The sequence below is a fragment of the Mastigoproctus giganteus genome, chromosome 1 (assembly GCF_048544385.1).
Source record: "Mastigoproctus giganteus isolate SK-2022 chromosome 1, ASM4854438v1, whole genome shotgun sequence".
Lineage (NCBI taxonomy): Eukaryota > Metazoa > Arthropoda > Arachnida > Uropygi > Thelyphonidae > Mastigoproctus > Mastigoproctus giganteus.
This window is the reverse complement of record NC_143575.1, coordinates 250,113,923-250,136,383: the sequence shown is the minus strand read 5'-3', so window position 1 is coordinate 250,136,383 and position 22,461 is coordinate 250,113,923. Positions and strand designations below refer to the sequence as shown.

The window sequence follows — 22,461 nt, the reverse complement described above, 5'->3', positions numbered from 1 at the left end:
AAATTTGCCTTTAGCCAGCGGGTGGTTAATTGCTGGAACAAACTTCCATCTGTCGTTGTGGAAGTTGATAAGTTAAATAAATTTAAGGAGGAACTGGACAGGCATTTGGAGGGAAAGGTGTGATTTTTTTTTTTGGCTGATGTTGCATAAGCTCATACACTTGCTTTCTTGCATCACATGCCGCTACTACTACTACTACTACTGCACGTGGTGGAGGCATATCTTGAAACTGAAGATATCCAACGACTGCTGAGGTGAGCAAGATCAGCAGACTGAAATCCGATCGAACATGTGTGCGATACCCTACGAGGACTGTTTGAAAAGTAAGGTACGTGATATTTTTTACGAAAAGACATTTAATCACAGGACAATTGAAACCACACAAAAATTAGGGCCCGCTGCCATAAAATTTCCTTCAACCAAGTTTCTATCCACTGTACAGGTTCACCATCAAAATTGGTTGTCTATTAGATGTCTTTTTTCCAAAGGCCCGAACAGGAGGCAGGGTAGAGACTATACATTTGATGGAGGGGAAACTGCCATCAGTAATTGACTTCTAAGTGGCAGTGTGACCTTTCAGAACTAATTGCGCCAAATTCAAATTTGATGAATATCTGAGCGTATTTCTTCATCTGTCCTCACTTAAATCCACCATTTGCTTTGGCCACTCATAATATAAAAAGAGATGTGGGCTACATGTAACAAAACGAAAAGAAAAGTTGTATACGTCATTTTATCCATGCGAAGTTTCTATTATAAAAGAAGCACGGTTTTTCTCCCAAAATATACGTTACCTTATTTTTTTAACAGCCCTTGTATTAGCTTGTTATTAGTACCATTACTAATGCTTATCAAAATAACAGGAAGATATTTTATCAAAAACTCTGGACAACACATTCACATTTATGTTAGTTAATTTCCACTTAAAAACTTAAATATGCAATAATCTCTAATAAAAATCTTACACAGTTTTAAATAAATGAGTGCATGTTTCTTAAAATTTGATATGATTCTAATAAGAATATTAGAATCATATCAAACATCATATTAGAATCATATCAAATATCAAACATAGGAAGTCCATAACTAAAACTATTCTTCTGAGTTTACTCAGAGTACACTTTTAGCTAATTAAACATAAAAATTCTTTATTGGCCAATAATGACTAAATTAAAACGCACACATGTCTGCCTTTCTCCACTTCCGCAAACCGACTGAGCGCGCCTGACTTGAATTAACATGACTATACTACATAGTATATGCTTCCTTTAGTAGCTCTTTCAAAAGTGCTCCCACTTTTTGACTCTATTACGTATATCCAATAAAAAATAAATAAATAATAATAAATTAAACAAAATAGTTTAGCTATTAGTGTATACACTATTATTATTGTATTAATACTACATCAATTCTAAGCTGCGAGATACCCCAGTGCTGTCAATGATTGCCAACCAATGATCGGCATAATCGAATGAGTAATAATCGGTTATATGCAAATTAGTTGATTATGAAATCTATAACAATCTATGATAATAAATTATTGAATTTTTCTAATTGATTATATGCAAATTAGTTAATTACAAAATTGACAACGATAATGACCGAACGGAACTATTTTCCGGAACTATATATATACAGAAAAAAATGACTGAAAGAGCTATTTTCCGAGTTGTAATAATAATTTCATAATCACCTAATTTTAATAATCGATTAACATAAGTTGGTTTCAATCTCCGCATGGTTGCTAAGTGCAGTGGCTTTGCCAACCATATAGAAATTGATGTACAGATACAGAAAGAAACCTAAAACGTAACTTCAAGGAAAATTTAATCTTATGGTATTCTCATATATATACAGGGGCAGTTCTCGGTAGGGGCTAAAGTGGCTATAGCCCCCCTTATTAAAATAATGATGGGCTATAACCACCACTACATGATGGTTAAAGCTTATTGATTCCTCTGAACACCTTTAGTTTATTCGTTTAACTAATTTAGACCCCTCCTTTAAAAAATCCTGGGCACCACCTATATATATATATATATATATATATATATGAGTAATATGGAAAGAAAGTTAATAAATTGTAACAAGCTGTAACTAACCACCTTTAATTGGTTTAGATTCAAATTACTTAATCTCTGGATTTTTATTTTATTTTATATATCTTAGCAGATATTGATGATTACAGAAACAGAGAACTCCTTGTCGTTTTTTGCCTTCAATCTGGGTGGTTGGCGCCAGTTGAAGTCATCTAGATTGTGGGTAGACAACGATAAGTTTTATGTATATATATATATATATATATATTTTGTTTTTTTTATTATTATATCCCTTGCGTTTGTTTAACTCCAGCTTGGTATTGTCTGCTTGAATTACCTTCTATATTATTATCTTCAACATTATACAAAATATTATATATATATATATGGTTAAACTTCAGTAAGAGACTTTTACCCATAGATCACTGAGATAGCAAATGATGGCTAGATCTAGATTCGCTCCCCTTTTCACCGCAAAGGAGTAGAAGATGCTAAGCTTATCCATTGTTCTGTTTCGCAAAGATTCATGGGTAAGAGTCTCTTACTGAAGTTACCCATGTATATATATATATATATATATATATATATATAACTAGTTCATAACTAACCCACATATTATATCACATTTCCCTATTGTATTCAAAATGCGCTCATTCTAAACCGCAGATGCTTTAAACTATTTCTGTATGCGAATAGTGTAGTCTTCGCTTTATGAAAGAATAATCAGGTCTTCTCTGGCTTGGAGAAGCTTACTGACAAAGTACTGCACTGGCAGGCAGACAGACGTCTTTATATCACTGGCTCCAGGTTGTCGCACTTTGTAGATGGTGAAGGCCATTAGTCGTGAGGCAATCATTGTGATGCTGTTGAATCTTGTGCAACGAATTCACTTTTTTTGTTTTTTCTAACTATTCGTCTAGTGAGTTTTTATATGTTTTTTTTTTTTCTTTCTCCCCCTCCACCTTTAAAGAAAGTGCAAAGGCATGACAGGCATTAAATTTCTTGTCATAAGTTTAATGCGTTGAAAACAATAGATGCGACTGATACCCCCTTCCCCAACATCCTAACTGAAAATAAAATAGTTTCTATTTTAAAAATTCGCGATACAGTAATTTTAAGTTTTACATATAGGTAAAGCAGAATTTAAGAATATATTTTATCTATTTAAAACATATTTATGAATTTAAGCACTATTTCATGAGATGGATCCACAGATTTATAATCAATAAACAGATGTATTGATATATAAATTATACAAGGTCAGAGCCGGAAACAGTTTTACTTACCAATTTTATGTTAAAAGATTTATTTAATTTTTTTCAACATTCACCGACCATTGTAAAACCACATGTTGGAATTACAAGAATAGTTTTACTTAGAGATGAGAGATGGCGCTGAGTTTACTTCTTTTTTTTTTTTTTTTTCTTGTGGTTTTCGCGAAGCCGAAAATTAAATAAAATTAAAACGTAAAACGTAAATTAAAATTATATAATTATAGAAAGGAAATTAATTATATGATTCCAGAATGCTGATCGTAATTTTGATGTAATTTTAAATCTTAAATAATTATCTTTTTTTTTCAATAACATGTTACCAAAACAATAACTTCGCAATTTTAACTATATTAATAAACTTTAGTACTGTCCCATTATATTTTAAATAAACTTTTAATTAAACAATAAAAAAATACATAACTCAAGAAGAGAAGAGGAGGGGGTGAAATCAAATGCTACTATGCCTTATGGATGAGTGCTAAGTGAGAGGATTTTCCATAAAAAAATAATGTGACTTTATTGGAGTATTTCGTTATGACAATATTGGGTGGGAGTCAAAGCTGTTGTTAGGGGGATGTTAAAAAATTTTAAAAGCGATATTTAAGTTATTCGGGACATATATATTAAGTGCAATAGCATCTTAGTTATTCGGGACATTAAACTATGTAATTAAATAAAAGAGCTACGTTAAACAAAATGTTCTTTATCGATGAATTAACTAAACTTAACGAGATTTAACTAAACTAATACTATCAACACTATTACTTTTCTGATTGCTAAAGGGTGAACCTGTCTCCATGTTGTTATTTTAAGTTCATTAATTGTAGGCTACCATTATATACAGTAAACAAAACAGAATACCGTTTCCAGCTCATTAATATTGATTCTCTTTAATTTTCAAAAATTTAAAAATAAAGAACGCTTTTCCGGTGTTCTTTCTTGAAAAAGGCAACTGCATTCTCTGTACAGTTTTACAAATTTTGAAAAATACATATTTTATAAGATAAAAAAAAAGAAAAAGAATATCATCTCCATCACAACTTTCATGAATAAAACTTATTTCATAAGCTTCACTAACGAAAGTAGTACTGGAGTTGAGCTAATAAAATTAATAATATTGACATGAAATAGCTTTCTAACAAATTCTGCAGCATTTAACCAAATAATTAATTCCATTAACCTTTGCTTTAAAAGTACCATGGTTAGTTATACCGCGACCCGTAATAAAAATAATACATAAAATCATTAATGCTAAGATTATACTCTCGTGCAGTTTAATGACGTGGCTTACCTGTGTAGTACCCTCCTCTGATGGCAGTAGGCTAAGCCCCTGAGCAGCTGGAACAGGAAGAGCTATGGGAAAGGGGAAAGACATAGATGAAGATTAATCATTGGTCATCGGCACACGGTCCGTAAAAGAAATACAATTAACAAGCTCACAAACGAAGTAAGCTAATGCTAGATTTCCTAGAGCGAAGAGCGTAAAGCCGGAAACCCAGTGGCAGCACAGATGGCCAAATAGACCAGCTTAACTGATCTTCTCTTAGTCAACAAACAACACAGGCCAGCGTGCTATTTACTAGATTTATTAGTTTCCTGGGAGAAATTCATGGCAGATAAGAAACTAATAAATTAATACAAATGGCACACTGAATAAATATGAGATTTGCTAAACTGAAGCTGTAATAAATTATACATTTAATAAAAGAGTAACTCTCTACTGAAAATACCAATAATTAGATTTTCTAAACAGTCCTACGGTCAATATCTCATCAACATTTTCCAGACTTCTACTATACGCTTCTATAGTTTTAAATACAATAGTTTTCGAAGCTGTTTTATTTAATCTACAAAAAAATTCATTGCTGTTAATATAATCTACGTATGTATATTTAGTTCAGTCAAAATTGGTAAAGTGTTTTATAAATTTATTAATCTTAAGCCTTTATTATTATTAGATGGCGCTGGTCTAAAAGGATCTAAAGAAAGAATTTTGTAAATGCTTCGAAATTCTGTTAGATATGAAAGGAGAAAGTTATAATAAAGTATATTGTATATAAATATATCAATAACGTTATTCTATATAATGCATAATATGTACTACCTTCCACAAAGTATGCAGATACCCGTTTTCATAGTCCACCGGAACTTCCTGGATAAACAAGTGACTCAGTCTGAGTTAGTCGGTCTCAGGCGAGGGTAGCATAGTTTTTCGTTCAGCAAACAGCAAATCGACCACAGAACATACGCAATTTACAGACATTATGTACGGTGCAATATGACCTAAGTTGCTGATGCCTCTAAAACCGTACAACAACCAACCAGCCAACTGATATACAGTGCCCTATCATTAAAACCTTTAGCCTCTATAACGACCTGTAGTCTCTATGGAAAACCCTCCAGTAGTTTTTTGTAAAATATTGTCCGACATTTTCCATCATTCGGCTTTCAAAGCGGCGGCCAGTTCAACTCTGTTTTTTTTTTTTTTTTTTTTAGGTAGTCTTTCCTTACACACATGCACCCGATGATCCAATTCATCCTAAAGATTCCCAATAGGATTGAGATCAGGTCTCTGGGATGATAAGTCCAACTTTTCCACGCTCATGTCCTCAAAACAGTCCGTCACATAGTGTATGACATGGGCGACGTGCTGCCACAATGTAGGAAATGCATTATTGTCCAGGACGTATATATATAAATCTCAGTATTCATGGTTTGTGAAAAACAACCAATATTCCAAGGCAAACCATGGCAAAAATAGCCCCAGTCCATCACTCTTCCTCCGCTACACTTCATTATCGGGATGATGCAGTCCAGCAGATAGCTTTCTCTGGACATCCGCCACACCCAAGTAGGACCGTCATACTGGTAAATCATGTACCGTGACTAGTCACTCCATAGCACAATTCAACTGGCCTGCGGTTCAAAAATGGCAAAACTCACACCAAGCTGGACGGCGGATGGCATCAGTGGAGGTGATTAGTCGCTTGCCAATGGCTGCAAGACAGTGATAACCCATATCATGCAGTATCTTGCGCATTGTACTATTGCTAAATTGTGTACCAATCGTCTCCTTAGGTCTGTATGTGCTGCGACAACGTCGACCTACGTTCCAGCGGAAAATCCTTCGCAAGGCTCTCTCTGGCTACGTTCCTTCATCTTCGATGGTTTGCCAAGTTGTTTCGCAGCAGTTTTAACACGTCTGCTTCCATTTGATGATCAAATAGCCAATCGCCGACCGAGGAATCTTCAGTGCCGTTGAAATGTCACGTACTGACCGATTACTGATGTGGCACACTGTTACCATTCCGTGCTGGAATTCTATTAACCTGTCGATCGTGACGTCTTGCATTCACAATTGTACTGCTGTCTGACACGTGATGCTTGGGTAGAACGTGATCAACTGTTAACAGAAGGGAACCAGGTCATTAATGGTATAGCAGTGCATATAAAGAAGGCATAAGAACCACAAACAAAAACATTAGTTGTTTTCGCTATAACACATGGAACCCAGATGATTGATTTTGAGAGGTTATTTTTATGATTTTTATTTTATGTGGAGAGAGAGAGAGAGAGAGAGAGAGAGAGAGAGAGAGAGAGAGAGAGAGAGAGAGAGGTGTGTGTATTCCTTTATAATTAATTTTAAGTACCATGAGGACATGCAGATTTCCACATTAATTCTGATTTCTGAAAGAAATCTGACAATTTTCCATGCAGCCTTTATATCATTTTAAAAATTGAATCTAGTAGATGTGATCAAAAAGTTTGGAGCTTAATTTTGTATCTTGAAATTGCTACATCATATGGAGTTGCCACTCGTCTTAACATATTGGTGATTTATCATTGTGAACTGGGCTCGCGTTGAACAGAAGGTATTTTATGCGTTTCATCGCATTTCAAAATAAATGATTTTATTAAGTAGAATAGACATCAAATTTTGTTTAAAATTAGGGAAAAGCGCAAAAGAAACCCAAGTAAGTTTAAAAACAACTTTCGCAGAAGATGCTGTGTCATTCGAAAACTTTTCGATGGTTCGCAAAGTTTAAAGAGGGCCTTTTGCCAGTAAATTGATCCTTACTTGATTGATTCAATCGCTCATGTTCATAGCCGGCTTAGAAGTAATCGACGTTTAACTATCGTTGAACAAATGAAGTTGTTAGTGAAGCTGATATTTCTTCTGGGACATGGTAATCGATTTAATACAAGATTTGGGACTGCGACATCTTTCAGTCAAATTTTTGCTTCGTATCCTCACTAATGATCTCAGGGGTGCAAGTTCTCGCATGTCGGAATTTTCATCAAAGTGCTGCTGCTGACCCACACTTTGTTTTTTCCATTGTTACTGGGACGAATCGTGGATGTATGGCGAAGACTCGAAAACAATGATCCGGTCCTCTCAACGGAAGACTTCGTCTTCTCCAAGGCCCAAAAAAAAGCAAAGCAGTCTCGATCAAACGTGAAGATCATGCTTATGGTACTTTTTTGACTCAGAGGCCATGTTCATTATGAATCTGTCTCATGATCAAAGAGTGAACAAGGAACACTGCAAAACAATCTTACAGCAACTATGCAATGCTGTTTGGAGAAAACGGCTGGGAAAGTGAACTTCAGGAAATTGGCGCATACATCAAGACAACAACTCTATACTCTCAGCACTTCTCACTCAAGAATTTCTTGCAAATCACTCTATCACTGTGGTTTTCCATCCTCCATCCTCATCGGATTTAGTTCCATTCGTATAAATAATCTGGTACGCTTCATCATTTATCAAATATTATTTCCATCTCCGATCTTTTTAGTCACAATTCATAAACAAAGTTTAACGTATATTATGCTTCTGCAATATTTATATGGCAGAGGAATGTTTGAAAATTAAGGTAGATGTTTTCGGGGAGAAACTGTGCTTTCCCCAACAGTGAAATGTCTTATCATTAAAGTTCAATGTTTCTTTTTCTTTAACCAGCATGCCCATCTGGCAAGTGTAAAAATGAAATGCACACAGTTATCCGATTTCTGCCTGATAAAGAGACTGAGTCCATTAAAATTCTTCCGAAACTGCGAACTGTATACGGTCCAACAATCATATCTAAAACTGTTTTTGGTGCGATATGTCTACACAGATCAATGGTAACAGCATGCCCATCAATCATACATGTTCCTTCTATCCAGACCTTTACCAAAACACCTGACAGGGTACCTGTTCATTAATGACGAAATTAAACAGTGGAGTGAAATCTGGTTTAATGGGATTATCTCTGTTGTTATTGTAGTTGGGTTTTAAGAGCATTAGCGACTAAGTAAATTGCGTTTGTTCTGTGGCAGATTTTCTACTTGCTGGACGAAAAACTCGAGGTTCCTGGATAAAAATCCATGCTACACTCGCCTGAGACCGACTAACTCAGCCACGTTGTGAAAAAATGCCCAAAAGATTCTTGACGTTATCTACGGGACTCGAACTCAGGTCTTTTCCACCCGGTGTGGGGAGGAAGGCGATTGTACCAACTGTGCTATTCACGAGGGCGAATGGCTCTGGATTTTGCGAATGAGTTATGACTGAACTTTGGACATCATAGCTCCAGTACCTGACAGTTGTGGCCCATGAAAATTAATTAAACTCTTAATCCCTACCTATTTTCTATACCACAATCTTTCACCAGTATTGTGTTCAGTTTTTCTCAAATTAAAGGTCTGCTGCCACTGATAGCCCCAGCCAAACTTTCCTCTGCCTATCTCACTCTCTCTATCTATCTATCTGTTTTTTGTTTTTTTTTTTATAGAGATATCAACGATAACAATGTTTTAAAGGCCAAAGTTTCTTTTAGCGTTTCTATCAATTTATCACTTAAACCATTACTGTCATCGGGAATATCTGAAATGATAAAGAGAGCAAACTTATGTCGTTTGGTAGTCACAAGCAACAATTCCACTTCTGGAGTGAGGCCCTGTTATATCTGATCATCGTCAGAACCTCATCAGCGATACTCTTCTTTTTCGTTAAAACCACATTCATGATAGAGGAAAACAATTTCTGTGTTCCACTCATTTAAATACCTGAATATAGAATAACACATTATACGTTTTTTGCTCATATTTTTAAATTTCTTAGTTTATAAAATACCTCATACGGAACATTGCAGAATTTAAACATAAAAGCACACATTTTCAATAAATGTTTAAGTTTCACTCACGGAAGTTAGCATAAATATAATCTGAACTGATTAAACCCGTACTTTTTTTGCTTTGGACTTTTTCATATCATCTTAGAGATAGTTGTTTTAGGCCACGATTGCAGGGTTTTCTCCCCAGAAAACTAGCATTCTTCATATTCAAAAATTTCCAAAATAAGGAAAAAAAGTTTATTATTAGTATGCGCAATGGCAAATTACCCAAGCAGCAAGTTTATAGAGCATAAGGCAGAAAATACCCACTTTCTTGTCTATTCAGTCTAAAAATGTGTCCAACCCATAGAAGATTTCCATACATTGTACTTATATAAAAATAAAAATGAAATAAATAAAATAAAATAAATAAATAAATAAATAACGAGTGGAGTGAAACTCCATTAGACGAGTGGGGGATAGGGATTGTGGTAAGTGATAGTGAGGCTCTTTAGTAACTCTCCACTGCTTTTGGGACACGAGTAGCGACAATACTCAGAATCGCATCATGGCTCTTGATCCTAACCCCATGAGCACGGTGACACTTTAAGGCAATATAGGCCAGGGACTTACCGCCTTACAGCCTACCCTACGATCCCTGATACCAGACCTTCCACGAGATGTTCTAGAAAGAGTAGGATGGACATTAATCCTAATTTTAACTAGATTAATACACTCATGGCCTGTCAACATGTGGGAGCCATCACCTACCCAACGATGTTACCCCTGAAGTAAATCTCTCCATCTATTCTTCATTATTTTTCCGTAGAATCCTTCACTCTGTCACTTTCATGTAGCAACTTGATAGACGAAAAACCCGAGTTTATGGAGAAAAAAACATGCTACCCGAAGAGATTGACTAATTCAGCCACTGTCCTAGCAGCCCATCTGCACCGTGCTCAGAGAATTTCATGTCGAACTGTAAAATTACACTACGAGTGGTTTTTCACTGTCCACTATCTTGAGTGTGGTATTGCCTAACTGACATGTTATTCTGGGACTATTGCTCTCCCGATGTAATACCTTGTATTTATCAATGTTAAATCTCAAGTTGCCATTTTTCTAATTCACTTGCCTAATTTATCCAAGTCTTGTTGAAGAGACTAACTCAGCTACTTTCTGCAAATGGCCCATAAATGTTCCTCACGTCATCAATGGGACTTAAACTCAGATCTTTTCCACCCGGTGTGACTCGGAAGGCGATTCTACCACCTATGCTACCCACGAAGGCCCTCTTTGGAGGGAACGAAGAGCTGTGTTTCCACAGTTTGAAATGCTCTTTCGTCTCTGGATGAAAGCGATGGACTCACGTCTCGTCCATGGTTACAAATCTTGCAGGGCAATTTCCTGGATCTGCTTGAAAACGATGCAAATGTTCATTTGACTTTATAACTGTTGTTCGTTTTTGATATGCCGTCAACTTTGGGATCCATCGTGCTGACACCTTTTTCAATGGGAGAACTTCTGATATTATGTGGTACACGCGTTCAGATATGCCCAAGACGCTGGTAATGTACCGAACTGTCAGTCATCCAACACTCATCACCAGATCATGCACACTGTCGGCAACTTCTGGAGTGATAGACGTTGTAGGTCTTCCACAACATGGGTCATTTTTCAGAGTCTCCCTCCCTCCTTTAAATTTTGCTGTCCATTTCTGAATCATGAAATAGGAAGGTACATCCTTTCCCAACGTTGTAACCATATCCTTATGAATTGACTTTCACATTAGTCTCTTTTTTCTGAAATATTAGATTTTAATCTGTTGTTAATATTGGATGACTGCATGGTGACTAATTTTGTCCATCTTTCCTCATTCACGCAACTTGCTTGACTTCAGGAATTTTAATTGAAAAAAGACGTTTTTGAAACCACACGAAACTTGGTGGGTTACTATTTGAAGTACTTATATATTAACTAAAGAAATTTTTAGCAGTGTATCACTTCATACCCTTCATACTCAGGCCACGAACTTTTAAAGCACCCTTTGTAGTGAGCTTTCCGTTTCTATAGTGAAATCATTCGTAAAAGACACACGTACTTATCTCACAAAACAATATGACCAGATGAGACTAGAAAAAGGATTACCAGTCCCCAAATAATCTCGCTGGCATCAGAAAGGAAAAACGAAGGAAGTATCGTCTTGATTGAGGGCTTTTGTATGACTTAGTAAGTATCAGGATCGTCTGAGAATAAATTACTACAAAAAGAAGATCTCGGAGAACAGGACAATAATTTAAGACGCTGCCAAATACCACGAACTGTTTTTCGATGGAATCTGAATGGCAAACTTTCTTTCAATATCTTTATTGAAAGAAACTCTCCCTTAGAAAGTGGGAAAATTGCCCTCATGGGTAGCACAGTTGGTAGAACTCAACTCAGGTCTTTTCCACCGAAAACGGTGGAAAAGACCTGAGTTCGAGTCCCCGTCGATGACGCGAGGAGTTTTTATAGGCCTTTTTCACAACGTGGCTGGCTTAGCCGGTCTCAAGAGAGGGTAGCATAGTTTTTTTCTCACGGAAACTCGGGTTTTTCATCAGAAAATCGACCACAGACTACAAACAATTTACAGACAGTATACACGGAGCAATTCGACCTTAGTCGCTGATGCTCCTAAAACCCTACTACTGCAACAGCTGAGAAAAGTATTAAAGTTTCTATTTATTCTTCGGGCAATCACACGCTAAATTAACAAAGGAACGCGTGTGTTTTTGTGACGTTATGAAAATTCGAACAAGCAGTGTTTGTAACTTCCAGTAAGCACGCTACCTCACTGCTACGCCTAGCCAGTCTGCGCGGGTAGAACAGTGGTATCGTCACCGTTCTCCCCACACCGAGTGGAAAAGACCTGGGTTGAATCCCGTCTATGACGTGAGGAACTTTAGTGGGCTTTTTTCACTCAGTGACTGAGTTAGTCGATCTCAGGCGCAGATAGCAAAGTTTTACCCCATAACTGGGGTTTTTAAACTGGGGTTATTTTCGTCCAGCAAACAGGCACATCGACCGGAGAACACACGCAATTTACAGACAAAATAAATACAGTATATGATATATATGGGTAGATGTAATCATTTACAGGGGACCCTAATTTACAGAGGACCCTAATTTGCTACCCAAGCCACCAGAAAAAAAAAAAAAAAAAAAAAAAAAAAGGAATGTACAAATGCAGAATTTTGTTTGTCTTTTAAACGTGTGGTTTTAAATTTAAAATAAAATGGTATGGCGCAATGCACCTTACATTTATTTAACTATTTAAACAAGTAAACCAGATATCATGTACAGATTTGTGAGCATACTCGTATTTAAAATTTTTAATTCCGATTGGTCACTTCCTAAACAGAAAATAAATTTCTTCTATATTTAACAATATCATTATCCTTCAAGAACAAAATATCAGATTTCCGTTATTAACTGGGAAGATTACAATAAAAACATCAACTGATGTCAGATCTTTTTATTTCTTCTATGAGACGTGAAAATGAAGATAGCTAGTATTTTGGGGATCATCAAGATGGTGGAATTCCACCTTCGCTAAAACCCAGACCTGCTTTGGTATTTATTTGTTAGTCAGAAATACATTATATACACTGCCTGACCAATTTACAGGGATCTGAGTTAACAGTATGTTGGACTGCTGTTGGCCGTATCACTGCTCCTACACGAAGTGACATATAGTCAATAAAGTGCTTGATTGATTATTGTAGGGTTTGTGCTTATTAGCAACTTAGGCCGTATTGTGCTGTATAATTGTGGGTGGTTTGTGGTCAATTTTCTGTTTAACAAAGAAACCCGAGTTTCCGGAGAAAAACCACGCTGGCCTCGCCGAAGACCGACTAACTCAGCAACGTTTTGAAAAAGAACCATAAAAATTCCTCGCGTCACTGACGGGATTCGAACTCTGGTCTTTTCTACCCGGTGTAAGGAGGACGGCGATTCTACGAACTTTTATACTTACGAGGGCTAGCAAATTGTTTAAAAGTGACACGAGGAACACCCATGCACGTAGCAAACGTGTTCTTAATTCCTGGAGAGACGTGGACAGAGGACTGTGCCAATGAACAGGACTTTCCAGTTCATCCTATAGACCTGTGAGATAGAGATCCGAGGATTGGGCTGACCAGGCCACATGTTTAAAATCCGGGATATACCTGATAAATTCTGATGTTCAGGTGTGTTGTGGTGTTCTTGGTGCCCTCCAGCGGGATCAGGTGACGAAGGGTATGCTACGAAAACATGTCCTATACCATTACGTCTACTTCAGCGGCCTCTGTTGCCAATACATAATGCGATAGTTCCAATGCTTTGTGTGGCTTTCCACCATAAACATTCTTTTTTGGTGTTGGCCCTCACATGTAGTACAGTGGATTAATTACTGAATGTCGAACGCAGGTTAGAAAATGGAGTTCGAATCCCGTGAATGAAGAGAAGAATTTTTATTGGCTTTTTTTGTACAGCAAACAAGCATATGGTGCACAGAATATAGGCAACTTTATCGCAATATACTGATACCTCATAGCATTAATTGCTTTGGCGCTTAACACTCAAGCATCATTCCTACACACGTCACAAGCACCATGCGGCTTCTTCCATTTATATATTTTTGCATAAATTTCTGCATATAGCCCAAACTTCCATGGTCCTAATAAAGTGGCTAGGAAGTGTAATTAGATATTAATACCATTTAAGAAGAAAAAAGTAAACTATTGTAGACATAAGTAATCGATAATCAACTATACTTACTTTGACATTTTTGGGATTCAGTCCACCGGCATGTCGTTCCAAATATTGGCTGAGGTCTGTGTGCTGTAAAAAATGATAAATACCAAAGATAAGACTTTTATACTGTCTTCTCCATAGGGGAATTTTGTACTGAGTTGTTTATAATGTATGGCATAAGAACAAGAGGACGGGCTCTTTCCTTCGAAAACACCAACCAGTCAATGTTTTCTTTAGGCCTTTTAGATATATAACTTTAGTAAGCAAATGTTTAAGCTGGCCTATACGAAGGAAAGCATTATTATTTAGGACTATTCTTTATATCAACAGAGTGGTAGTACCGCTCTGTAAATAGTTCCATAAACTTCCACTTCGTATATTCATGAAGGTTACAGATGGCCAAAAATTGAAACCAGACTAGACTTACGGCTGTCTTTTGTTTGATTTCTTTCACCGATGTTCCAAACGACATTTAACACATAAAAAGAGGTAGCGTTCCTTTCTAAGCGATGTCTCTGAGCAGGTCAACGACCACTCAGTTGCTAGGAGATATAGGGACAAAGAAACCAAGTAGGAGTCAATAGTTCTGCAGCTCTCTCTGGACATAATGGCGTCTCTTTAAATGTATCATATCGATATTTAAAAGAAAAAAGCCCAGAAGCAGACACGTTGTCGAGTTTCTTCCGAATCACACGCAAAAATTTACAAATCAGCCGCAGATATTAAGTAATAATTTTGATACTGGTTGTTTGGGCAACCATATCGTGGTCCGATCGTGTCCTTTCTTTTTAAAATTTGAGATTTATTGTATTAGGTATATTTGCTCACTGGAGTGAATATATGCAATATCCATGTTTGTTTATTGAAATGATCATAATTTTCATTTTTGCGTGCATGTGAAGAAATCAATACATTTAAAGTTATAACCTGAACAAATAGTATTTTCATATAATGATAATAATACAAATCAAAAGAACTTACAACATATTCAAACACGAACGTTAGAGTTTCCCTGGTATGGATGATATCATGGAGGGTGACAATATTCGCATGCTTCAAGCCTCTTAAAAGGGAAGCTGAAATAACAACAGAATGCTAAGTTTTTTTATCTGTAAAACTAAGAATAATTTATCGTGAAATTCTAATTAATTTTAATAATTCTCATATGCTTTGTAAATGCGCCATCTACCGAACTTTGAAAAAATTAAATTAAATAACTGATTATTAAAAATATACGATTTTTAAACAAGGGCATAAGGAAGATTGTTACACAGTAACGTAGGTCTTTCACAGTAACATATATATATATATATATATATATAAATAATAATAAATAACATTTTTAACTAACCTTCTCTGATGGCAGTAAAAGGCGTTCCTTCCTCTGGTTGTAGTCGGATTTCCTTCAAAGCAACGATTTTGTTTGTGACTCTAATAAAAAAAGAAAATAAGTTCATGGTATACTAAAAATAATCAATTTATTAATTATTTTTAATGTAGAATTTAATAAATAATGAACTTAATTAAAGTTAATTTTATAATTAAATTTAAACTGAATTAATTAAATTCAATCTAAATTATAGATTAATTAATTGATTTAATATAATTATTCTATTTATATGACATATTTTATTTTTATTTTCTTTTTTTTTAGAAAATAAAAAGGAATTTTTATAAAAATCATCATTTATCAAAACAGATAACGTGAAATGGTCGAAATTTTTAATTTTCTTAAGTATATAGCGCGCCCTCGTGGGGTTTTAAAATCGCTGTCCTCCCACACTGGTGGGAAAGACCTGAGTTCGAGTCCCATCGATGGCGTGAGTAATTTTTATGGGCCTTTTTCACAAAGTGGCTGAACTAGTCGGTCTCAGGTGAGGGCATCATGGTTTTCCCTCCCGGAAACTCGGGTTTTTCGTCCAGCAAACAGAAAACCGACCACGGAACCCACGCAATTTACTGACAGTATAAGCAGAGCAATATGACCTTAGTCGCTGATTCTCCTAAAACCCTACAACAACAACAACATGTACAACGTATTTCTGGAAAAGACCACTATCAGAAATATCGATTAGCAATGACTTCAAGTGCCGAAAGCTATAGCAGATAAAATCTGATTTCTATAAACGTGAATTTATATAAATGAATATTAGAGACGTTGAACAAAATCGAACATTCAGTAACTGCTCAGATTAAAGGGTAAACTTGACTTTGATCAAAGAATTTATAGTGTTATTGTAAGAAATTTAATTGTATATTTGCTTGCCTTTATTTCTATGGTTACATTCGTTAATAACGGCCTCAGGTGCCAAGCAGTTTGCCAGTGATAACAACGATTTTCTGAGCGATTTGCCCTCTTTTTTATTTCGTTTCCATAATTAGATAAAAGAAATATATATAATCCAAAATAATTGCAATAAAAGTAACTAATATAATTTATTTTGTTTTTATTTTCTTTCATACTAACCTGTTTGTCTCCACGGAATAAGACCGGTAACGTGGGAAAAGAAAAGCAACTTCTTAAGACTGAAAAGAGCAGCAATATGAGTAAGGTAAACTTACTATTGTTGGGTCGTCTTTGAAGACCCAATCTTATCAAGAATACGACACACCTAAATCCATTTTAGTAAAAATACAAGAGACAGAAACATTTCATACAGATGCCTCTTTCTTTTTTATCGTGTATCAACAAAGCTCCCAGAAAAATGTCACTCTGCCGTACCCAGAAAGGATTGGAAGGGTTTTCAGGATCTTGGAGATCGGTTAAGGGTTTAAGATCTGGAAGTATTCTTGTAGATATGTCTTCTACCACGCACTGCTTTTGAAAGCCACGATGGTTGAAAAACTATCCATTACAACAATCCCGAAAAAATCTTAAATCAATCACAAGGAGTTATATCCGAATGAGACCTGTTGTACGTATTAGAGGAGGAGATCTGTTTTGAAACCAGACCAAGGAATAGCCAATAAAGCGTATTTCATTCAGAAGTGAAGCAGATATACACTGAAAAGACAGAATTAATGGGATACCTGGTTCTTGGGCAACGCGTCGCTGTCACTCCCTCTTGCCAGTGGACAAACCCACCGCTTGGCAGGTATATAGGTACACTGCATTCACGTAAACGGTAATTCGATGTCAGTATGGATAAACGTCGTGAGTTAACAGACTTTGAAAGAGTGATGATAGTGGGTGCCCAACGCATGGGTCACTCTATCTCGGAGGTGGTAAAAAATTGCACTATCCCCGTTTGACAGTATCAAGAGTGTATCGGGAATACGCTATTTCTGGAATAACACCTCGTCGTGGACAGCGCTGTGGGCGGAGAAAGGTGGTGGATGAATGTGCCCATCGACATCTGTCTCGCATTGTTTCAGCCAACCGGAGAACGATAGTGGCACAAATCACCGCCGACTTTCAACGAGGGAGTTGCCATACACGTCTCCTCCAAGACCATCAGGCGATAATTAGGTTATGGGAGCCGCCGACCTACCAGAGACCCTTTGCTAACACCAGGACACAGGACTCTACGCCTCAACTGGGCGAAAGAACATCGGCACTAGTCCTTGGATGACGATTGGAGACGAGTCTCCTGTTCCGATGAGTCCCGTTTCCAGTTATTTCGAGCGGACGAGAGGGTGCGTATCTGGCTGAATCTATGCACCCGTCATGTCAACAAGGAACTGTTCAGGCAGGTGGACGTTCGGTAATGGTCTGAGGACTTCTGTTCTGGTACGTCTACATGCATCTCTGAACGGTCCAGGTTACGTGTCTATCGTTGCAGACCATCTGCATCCCTTCATGGTCATCGTGCACCCACAAAGCAATGGACTCTTCGAGCAGGACAATGCGCCTCCCCACAGAGCAGTGGTAACCAGAACATGGTTCGAAGTGTATTCCGCAGATTTTACCACCGTGGAACGGCCTCCCCATTCACCGGACATGAACCCTATGGAGCATCTTTGGGATGCTGTGGAAAGACCCATTCGAGCTTTGGATCCTCCACTCAGGAATGCGACGGAATTGTGGACAGCGGTGCAGCAAGCATGAATGGAAATACCTGTGGAATGCTTTCGTGAACTAGTGGACTCAATGCCTCGCCGTGTGACTGCCCTTATCCGGGCGAAAAATGGGCCTACCTGTTACTAGGTAGGTATCCCATGATTAATATGATTATAATCGAATCCCGTTAATAACACGAGGAATTTTATGGGCCTTTTTCACAAGATGGCCGAGGTAGTCAACTTCAGGCGAGGCAATGGTTCTCCTCCCCCACCCTGGAAACTCTTGTTTTTCGTCCAGCAAACAAAAAATTGACCATAGAACACAAGCAATTTACAGATATATTATATACTGCGCAATACGGCCTAATTTGCTGATGCCTAACAACAACAACATCGAGAATTATGCAAATCGCACCTCTACAATATTACAGTGTGATGGACACAAAATCGCTGAATCTGGTGTACTGGGAAACACAATCGTTGAACCTACTGTAATGCTTCAGGTGAAACGTTTGCCCGCGATAAAGCGAAAGCTTCTGGTTTTCTAGATTTTCTTCATATCCAGTTTTCATCACTGCCCTGAATCCATCATCCCAGTGTACAAACTTTTCAGGAGTCATAATGCTCTTTTTTTTTTTTTTTTTTTTTTTTTGAGTTTATTGTATTATATGATTTCTTTTATGTAAACCCCTGGCTTGTAGCCGTGAAGGGAGTTGTATACAGCAATGTGCTTTCTGTATATAATAAAGAATTCTTCTAAATAGAAAGAAAATTTGATAGAAAATTTTCTTCTGTCAAAAAAAATTACTATTTTTTGCTGCGAATGTCAATTATTTTCGTCTCCATTATCAGGCTTCATAATCATTGGAGATTTTTTTTTGTATCATTTCGATAATGTCTCGAAGTTTGAGACCATTATGGGAACAGTAATTTGATATAGCTAAAGAACTAATTAGTCTGCACGCGCAACACATGGTTTCGCCTCCAAAGAGATCACCAAACTGTTTCGTCCAGTCCAAGAAAACCGGTAGTTAGAAATCTCTACTTCTACAAAGTTCATGAATGGAAGAGGTTGTAAGGTAGGTTAACTCCTTAATGTGGTAGAATAACATTTGACTCAAGAAAAGCTAATGGTGAACGTCTGCCTTTATATAAACAGTGACACATAAAGCAATGATGACACATCATCTCTGCCTTACATTATCTGTGCTCTTATTATAGTCTCACCCAATTCGACTCCCTGAATCTCGGGGTCATTATATTCCTATTTAGCTCGTGAGATACGATTCCAAGAGCTACTTAGTGCAATACACCAGAGACACGGCCATTCTGCTGCCATTAACTTCCGCTACATAGATAAGAGGGTTAATCAAGAGCTCGTGACCAATTTGCCGCTGTTGCTGAAGGAAGCGGGTGATAATTAATAATATGCAAATATTTAATGACGGATTATACACGAAGGATCTTAAGTGGGAGAGGAGGTAAAATCCTCGGTAATCCTGCTTGCCGCTATATCAGAAGCAAATTACCGTTAGAACGTCTTGGCGAATTAAACCCCCATCAGGAGTATTATGTTCGCATAATTCTTCCAGCACATCCTCTCTGTTGCGTTTTCATCCCCACAGCAATAAATAAACTAGTGAGGGTTTTAAAACTTAGTGCAGTGAAGTCCCCTGATTTCTCTTAGGATGGTTAAATCACAGCGAACTATGGTAGCGACCTACAGGTCAAGTGCTTTTTTTTCGGGAAAAGGGTTAGGTAAGTGAAGAATTGTCTGGTGGCCATGAGGTAGTCTTAAAGGTATCTTGGTCATGATTATGTGAGAATTTTTAATGATTTGCAACAATGGGATGCAATAATAGGGCCTAATGGGCAAGGGTCAAGTGGTTGAATTACTGCAGGTTAAAAATTTACTTTAAGTTAGAGATAACGGTATTTCATCGTGGGAAAATCTTTCTTTTTAGGGCCTGTGGATAATGGCAGACAAATTTCACAGAAATTTTTAAATTTTCGCTTAAGGGAGAAATGTTACATTACATCTGCAGATCTAAAAAAATAAAATAATTTTTTAAAATTTTTTATACCTCTAAATCCTCCTGGATTCGTTGTAAATAGCCCAGAATAGTGTAAGATATCATTCTGGAGTTGCAATTCTCCTATTTTCGGTTTAAAAAAAAAACTGATCTTATAATTGTGTTGTAAAACAGTGGCCTGGATGTCAATCGATGTTCATTGGTTGCTGAAAACATTTGTTCACAAAAACGCATTCTTAGCTATAGAGTATTTACAAAAAAAAAATGTATATGTACAAATCAAAATTGCTTTCCTTGAATAAGAAAATAAATGAAGAAATGTTTTTTTCTTTTTGCAGATGAAACATTTCTAAGTTAAACGTCCCAGTTTTTTTTTTTTTTCATTTTTCTTTAAACTCGATTATAAACTGTCCAGTCAAAACATTATGACCACCTATTTAATAGTGGGTACATCTTCCTCTTTTCGACAATACCGCACTCGTGGAGTCATAGACTCTATAAGCCTCTGAAAGTAGTAGGAGGTATGTTGTACCATGGCGCCAGGATTGCATTCCTTAGATTTGCGATAGTCCGTGGTGGAGGGTTCAAATGCCGAATCTGTCGATTCTCCTCGTAATCCCAGAAATGTTCAATGGCGTTCATATCCGAAAAATTCGGCGGCCAGGGTAGCACCTGGAAGTTACTTTCATGTTCAGCGAACCACTTTTGGACAATACCGGAAACTTGGCATTGCGCATTATTCTGCTGGAACACACCTGTGCCATCCGGGCAGACAATGAAGGAGCGTATACCTGATAAGTCGCAATGGATAGGTAGTTTTTAGCATTCAGAGTGTGGTCTAGGGGTCTGAGAGCTACAAGAGACTCCCAGGAAAATATCCCTCATTCTAAAACACGGGCACCACTTACCTCTTTCTGTTGGACCAGGTTATATTTCAGGTTATATATATATATTTAATTCAATAAAACCCAAATTAAATAAAAAGGTTATTAGCATATATATTTATGCTAATTATTAATTATTAATTATCTAACCCGAAATGGTTCCACTTGCGTTTTGTCTTCCGAACAAGCCTAGGCTTTTTTTTTATCATTATTTTTTAATATTTTAGTTAGATATTCACTATCCAAATTTTTTAAAAATTTTATTTATTTATTTATTTTTTGCTGGTACCTTGGGTTTGCGTTGCCCAAGGTACCAGCAAAAAAGTATGGGATTATTTGTTGGTATCCAGTGGTCTAGCACTTCCTCCAGTGGGTACAGTATTTTTAGAGTCCGTAGTCTAACGAAGGACCTTTATAATGTCACTCGGTTGTCTGTCTGTCCGTCCGTCTATCACAGCATTGTATCTCTGGAACCACTCAACCTATTGACTTGAAATTTTGCATGGGTTTGAAAATCATGTGGGCCAACATAACGCCATAATGATTGTTATTGACAAAAATTTGTCTGAGAAATGAGGGGACAAAAATATTGTCGACAACCTATAACTTATTATACACCGTTGGAAAGAGCTCAACGAGTAGGTTTAAAATATAATTTTAAAATATTTTTAAAATTAAAAATGGCAGCTCCAGACAGGAAAATGTGAGTAATTTTCGTGTCCCCATCCCTCTATTTCCGTCGCTACTGGAGCTAAAAATTTAAAAATCAAATGAGCGCTGCAGTCTTTTGCAAATGAAGCTTTTATGGGAAGACGTGTACAGTCTCAGATGACAGCAGTTATTCACGCCTCTGGCCCAAACCCAACTGGACATTCAATTTGATTTTTACGACGAACTGTCTGGCTGTGTCCTCACCATTTTATAAAACAATGGATTTTGTGGTAGACGAATAAATCTCAACTTTTTTTTTTTTTCAATTCGTGGGGTATTAAAAAAAAGAGTGGGGGAGAGAATCTCTCTTTTTTCTCTCTCTCTCTTTTTTTTTTTAATACGTCAGGGGAACCTCTCTCTCTTCCTTTTTTTTTTTTTCTTTCTCTTAATACGCCACGGGAACCTCTTTTTTTTTCTTTTTTTAATACGCTGCGGGAACCCCCCCCTTTTCCCTATGGAGTTGGCCCCCAGAGGAATCTGGCTTACCTTTTGGCAACATTAGGTGGGTAAGAGTCTCGAATTGAGACATCACGAGCACTATTGGGACTGGCCCACCTTCCCGTGGTGTGGACGAGTACCCAGAATCATCTGTCCAGGTGACTGATGCTTCTGGGTAGCCAAGTGGCCAGAACAGAACAACAGAA

General features: G+C 37.0%; 1 protein-coding gene across 3 annotated transcripts in view; it reads right to left on the bottom strand.

The window, feature by feature from the left end:
• LOC150091747 (cyclin-dependent kinase 14-like) overlaps window positions 1-22,461 on the bottom strand; it is a 205,235-nt gene that overhangs the window by 59,564 nt on the left and 123,210 nt on the right. For all 3 annotated transcript variants that reach the window (XM_090385502.1, XM_090385511.1, XM_090385519.1), the window contains exons 7-10: window positions 15,539-15,618; window positions 15,169-15,263; window positions 14,212-14,274; window positions 4,605-4,666 (exon numbers count right to left, since the gene is read on the bottom strand). In XM_090385502.1, the coding sequence (XP_090241628.1) occupies window positions 4,605-4,666; window positions 14,212-14,274; window positions 15,169-15,263; window positions 15,539-15,618 (300 nt within the window). The remainder of the gene's footprint in view (window positions 1-4,604; window positions 4,667-14,211; window positions 14,275-15,168; window positions 15,264-15,538; window positions 15,619-22,461) is intronic.